Consider the following 5,342-nt stretch of genomic DNA (forward strand, 5'->3'; position numbering starts at 1 on the left):
TGTTCTGTGGGGGTGTGAAAAAGCACCCCCCGGGCCACATCCTCCCAGACGAGGACCTGCAGTGGGTGTTTGTGAATGCGGGCGGGTGGATGGGCTCCATGTGCCTGCTCCATGCCTCGCTCACCGAGTACGTGCTGCTCTTCGGGACAGCTGTCGACACTGGGGGACACTCTGGTAAGCAGGGGGACAGGGCTGGTGGGCAGGGGAGTTCTCCGAGCTCTTCCTACTCCGCTCTTTCAGGTGCAGCTGGCCATTGTGTGCCCAGCACAGGGAGCCCACTGCTTCACTACTTGTATGGGCTGAATGATGCCGGCAAACACTCTCTGCGTGGGGACCAGCCCCCATGGTGTCCTGCAGCATCTGCAGGTCCCTGTTTGTGATACGCCACATGGCCAGGACTCTCCGCATCCAGCTGGCAGGCGATGGCAGACATCTCATCTCCCAGTGCTTCAGGAGGGAGCAAATGCCAAAGAAGTTGGAAATAATGGGGCTTAAGGACACCAACCAGCCCTGGCTGGTGGTATATGGCTGTTCATAGAGACAGTGGGGGTGCAGAGCCATCAGCGCTTCTTGGTGTATTGAGGCACTGGGGCTGCTGTCCTGACCCCCAGAGGCCTGCTCCACAATTGAGACCTGGGCTCCTGTGCTGTCCCTGGCAGGGAGATGCTGAGCTAGTGTCGCCTGTCCTCCCACAGGTCGCTACTGGGCAGATATTTCTGATACCGTCATCTCTGGGACATTCCGGCAATGGAAGGAGGGGACCACCAGAAGTGAGATCTACTATCCAGGTAAGTGCAGCAGTATGGTGCCCTGCAGGTTGCACCCATGCCTTTGGGGCACAGTCAGTTGCTGTTGTAGAAGCCCTTCCTTTGAGCTGACAGAAGCCAAGAGCTCAGGATAGGGCAGTTTGGGTCTCCAGTGGCACATCCCAGCATCTCAGTTGGTGACAGTAAGAGAAAAGTGAGCAAGGCTGGGGTGGGGTTGGAAGGCTCAACCCTGCAGGTCCCAATCCCATGTTTCCCATTTGGGTGTGATGTGGGGCAGCCACTGGGAGCCGTGCTGGTTGTGTGTTTTGGCAGGGGACACCATCGTGCACCAGGCGGGAGAGGCCACGTCAGTGCAGTGGAGCGCAGGCACCTGGATGGTGGAGTATGGCCGGGGCTTCATCCCCTCCACACTTGCCTTCGCCCTGGCTGACACTCTCTTCAGCACTCAGGACTTCGTCACCCTCTTCTACACCCTGCGTGTCTACGCCAAGGGCCTGCTCCTGGAAGCCAATGCCTTCTTCAGCACCTTTGGGTGCTGAGCCCATCTCACCAGGGCGCCCTGCCAAGCCCAGTTGGCTCCTTTCCTTCCAGCCTTTTTCTCTTCCTCCCCAAGCCCAGGTTCTAGCAGAGGCAGCAGGAGATCCCCTGTGCCTTCCCCAAATTGTTCTGTCCTTCCCCTACAGGCCAACAGGGTGCAAGGACAGAGGGACCTCGGCAGTCACAGCAACACAGACTGCCAGTTCTCTTTATTACCTGCCTGTCCCTCCTTTCTATCGGAGTCACGACCTGCTTTTCCATCCCTTGGGGCTGGAGTGGCCTTGCAGTGTACAAACACCCCTGTGTGCCCTCAGCATGCAGCAGGAGAGAAGCTGGAACTGGCTGTCCCCAGGCCCCAAAAGATTTCGTCAGCTCCTGAGACATCAGGGGGGATGATGCTGCCCTCAGGGCAGGGTGCACAGGGTGGACCAGACCAGAGCACTCACTGCAAAGGTCGGCCGCTAAGTCCCCCATGTCTCTGGCAGCCTGCCGGGACTGCAGGCAGCGCAAAGTGCTGTGTCCAGCTGGCAGCATCTCCCGTGTCTCCATCCCTGCGGATGTGGGTTGGCAGCACACAGCATCACCCTGGCACGGGGCAGGATCAGCGCTGAGACCCCCTGGCAGTGGGGGGATGCCTGGCTTCTGTGCTGGAGGGCTCCCTACTCCCCTGTGTGTCATCTGCCCTCGGGGATGCCTGGGGCTGGAAGAGGGTCCCTTCCCCACAGTCGCCTCCTGGCAGTGCCCCCCAAGGGGGAAACCCACCGTCTGTCGCCTTAATGGAGACCCCGTTCTGCGTGGCCTCTTGGCTATGCACATACCTAGTGTCCTCGAGTGCCCAAAAGTCTGTACTAGCTCAGGATGGGATCTCGCCCCTCAAAACGCTTTCCCCAGCTGTGAGACCCCCTGGGGACAGCCACTCTGCTCGGCTCCCGGCATGGGATCCCGGCTGCCAGGAGAGTGATCCCCCAGCCAAACCCAGCTGTGGACCCTGCTTGCACCCCTGTGGTCAGACCCGTGTGAGCTCACTGCTTGGTGGAGGGCTTTCACCTCACACTGCTGCCAAACACACGAGTGTGTCCCTGGCCACCCAGGCCTGTAGCATGTTGATCCTCCTGCTCCCTGGACTGTCCCTGTTCTGCTGACCGGCAGCCCTGCACACGGGCTAGTTCTTAATTTGCTACCTGAAAAGAGATGCCAGTAATAAAGTTGTTCATCCCATGTACTCCAGTCTCTGGAAGAGTCTCTGGAGTGTGCTGAGCCCTGCTATGGTGAAGGCCAGCTCTGGGACAGGAGTCCTACTGACAGCTGGGTGTCCCTGGAGAAGCTGACATCATCCCACTCAGGGTCCTGGGAGCCGTGGGTACAGCACTGGGCAGGATCAGCCCTGTCTCAGCTCCCGGGGATTGGCAGAAGATGGTGCTGTTACTCCTCTCGCCACTGCGGTCACTGGTGACCGAAAGCCTGGGCTGGTGCCAGGTCCCCACTTCCATGGGCAATCCCGTGCTCAGGGGGCTTCATCCTTCTGAGGCATAGTGCCAATGCTGAGTCTGTGGTCCCGCGAGGGTGGTTGGACCCACACATAGCAGGTGGTGGTTTTGAGAGGTTTGCACAGATACACACTCACAGGTGTGCACACATGCTGTCAGACACATCTCTGTGTGTGTGTGCGTGTGTGTGTGTGTACATCTGTGTGTGTGTGTTGTGTGTATAGGTAGAATAGTTTTCAGGTGGGTGTGGGCACAACAGGTGGGGCTGGCACACGTTTGTAAATAGGTAGAACAAGCCTGTCCATACAATCAGAGCAAGTGCAGGCGTGTGAGTGTGGGTAGGACATGTGTGCTGGGCATAGTCAGAAGAGGTTTGTTCCTGTGCGTGTGTGTGCCCGTGCAGGTGGCACAAGCGTGTCACACCTGTGCGTGTGCACAGCCACAATGCTCGTGGCAGCAGACGTGCACCCCGTGTGCTCACAGACAGGCGGGCTCTGTGTGTGTGTGTGTGTGCGCGCACGTGGGCAGGCTCTGTGTGTGCACGTGTGTGTTCCTGTGGGCTGCCAGGCCACCCTGGCCCCACACCAGGCTCGTTCCCTGGGCTTTAGCAGGGAACACGAGCAATCCCAGCCGAGCTGGCCCGCGCAGCAAGGCGCTAACTCAGCAGCTCGTATCAATACCGCTCCACTTACAGCGAAGGCCGCGTAATGAAAATCCGATGGGCACGCTGGTGGGAGTAAATAAGTATGCCATTAAAATAAGAAAATCAAAGCTCTGGACAGGTCTTTTCTCTTGCCCATTGATTTCTTTTATTACGGAAATATTGCTGCTAAATAACATTAGTGTGAACAATCTCAGCAGTGTTTTCTGTAGCGCCTGTGTCAATAACTCCATCACGGGCGGGGGATCCCCCCCAGCCTGGCTGCAGGGCCAGCAGCCCTGTCCATGCAAAAGGCTGCTCTGGGGATGCCTTCTTCAACATTCCCAGCTCAGCTGGGATGTGCCAAGCAGAGAAACTACACAACACAGGGTGGCTCAGGCAGATGCCAGCAGGGTGGAGCTGGGCTTGCACCCAGGAACCCTGGCTGCTCTGCTGCAGCAGGAGGGGTTCTCCTCATCCCAGCATGGAGCACTGATTGCCAGGCATTCATTAAACGGTCACAAAAACATCCCTTTGGCGTTTGCAGCCTCTTAATAAGATAAGTGTCTCCAATGACCAGCAGAGAAGAGATGAGTTCTGGACACAGCAAGTTCAGGCTATTGGTGCCTCTGCCCCTTCTTCCCCTGCCTCCTTATCCATGCCTGAGTCCATGCTGGCCTGATCCAGCTGCCTGCAGCTTGCCATCATTTGCCATCATTGCCATTCTCACAGAGAAACTGAGGCATGGGTTGGAAGCTCATCTGCAATCACCCAGCTGCAGCACAGCCCCTGTGCCAGGGCCAAGGCTTGCTCCTTTCCCCCTTGGCTGCCCAGGCACACAGCATCCTTCAAAATGAGCACAGGCAGCAGGGACATCCTTGGAGAGCCAGAGGATGTGACCAGGACACACAGGAAATACGCACCCTTTGGTGTCCAGAGGCCAGAAGGGACCCCAGAGCACATCAAAGGACACCAAACCTTTATGGAGTGGCTGGAGGTGGGCAAGGAGAGTCAGCCATGGGCATCTGCACCCCACATCTGGCTCTACCCCAATCGCAGCTGAAGTGACCATGAGTGGCATCTTCCCGAGCTGTCACCAGGACAAATGCACATCGCTGCCCTCCTAGCACCTTCCCCCTGCAACTTGCTTTATCTTGCTGTCCCTCCACATGCAGTGGGTATTGATCAGCCCGCAGGATCTATCTCTCGATTCTTCCTGCAGTATCTCTCTGCTCCAAGTATCTCTCACTCTGCTCCGCTGTCTGCTGTGCCCATCTATACCTCCACTATCTGTCTGTGCTGCCTCAGCCACAGCCATCGATAGCCATTTGGGGAATTTCTCTCCAGCTGGGAGCATCCCCAGACCCCAGCGGTGCAAAATGCAGAGCAGGGGGGCGAAGGGGACACAGTCCTGCTTGCTTGCCCCAAGGAGAGCCTGAGCACAGACATACTTCATGACACTTGTGCAGAACGCCAGAACTGCTGTTACCACTGTGGAGGTTCTAGAGAGGAACTGAGCAGGACAGGTCCCTTGCTGGCCAGGCCCAAGGCGATGGGACACGCTGCACCCCCTGGCGACCTTGGTGTTGCCACTAGATGGCCTAGCCACATCCCCCAACCCTGGGTGCTAAACTGACCCAAGCACCCCAACCCCTCTGCCTTGCAGAACCGGAGCTTCCCCAAACACTTGGGTTCCAGTTGGGCCGCAGAGAAGTCACCAGGGGTGTCTCATTCCACCCAGCCCAGCTTTCAGGTTGCAGGGGATGAGTCACAACCCAGAGCAGAGAGTGCAGCACCCTAGGGTGCAAGGCTCCTCCAAGGGAGGCTGGAGCCATGTGGCATGGATTCTTGTGCAATGAGTCCTGAGGGTCATCTGGCCCTGTGGATCCCTCTGAAACAGGGCCATCTCAT

General features: G+C 57.8%; 1 protein-coding gene across 1 annotated transcript; it reads left to right on the forward strand.

Annotated features, from left to right (window-relative positions):
• Positions 1 to 75: 75 nt before the first annotated feature.
• On the forward strand, positions 76 to 2,526 carry SIGMAR1 (sigma non-opioid intracellular receptor 1). Its single transcript, XM_017746651.1, has 3 exons — positions 76 to 127; positions 696 to 788; positions 1,080 to 2,526. Exons 1-3 carry the CDS (start codon positions 76 to 78, stop codon positions 1,304 to 1,306), a joined length of 372 nt encoding a protein of 123 aa, XP_017602140.1. The 3' UTR covers positions 1,307 to 2,526.
• The last annotated feature ends 2,816 nt before the right edge of the window (positions 2,527 to 5,342 follow it).

The sequence above is a fragment of the Corvus brachyrhynchos genome, unplaced genomic scaffold (assembly GCF_000691975.1).
Source record: "Corvus brachyrhynchos isolate BGI_N302 unplaced genomic scaffold, ASM69197v1 scaffold139, whole genome shotgun sequence".
Taxonomy (NCBI): Eukaryota; Metazoa; Chordata; class Aves; order Passeriformes; family Corvidae; genus Corvus; species Corvus brachyrhynchos.

Excerpts from the sequence above, each read along its gene's own strand:
- SIGMAR1 (XM_017746651.1), top strand. The coding sequence starts at position 76 with ATGCGGGCGGGTGGATGGGCTCCATGTGCCTGCTCCATGCCTCGCTCA. Across the intron at positions 128-695 it reads CTCCATGCCTCGCTCACCGA|GTCGCTACTGGGCAGATATT; the intron begins GTACGTGCTGCT and ends GTCCTCCCACAG. Across the intron at positions 789-1,079 it reads AAGTGAGATCTACTATCCAG|GGGACACCATCGTGCACCAG; the intron begins GTAAGTGCAGCA and ends GTGTTTTGGCAG.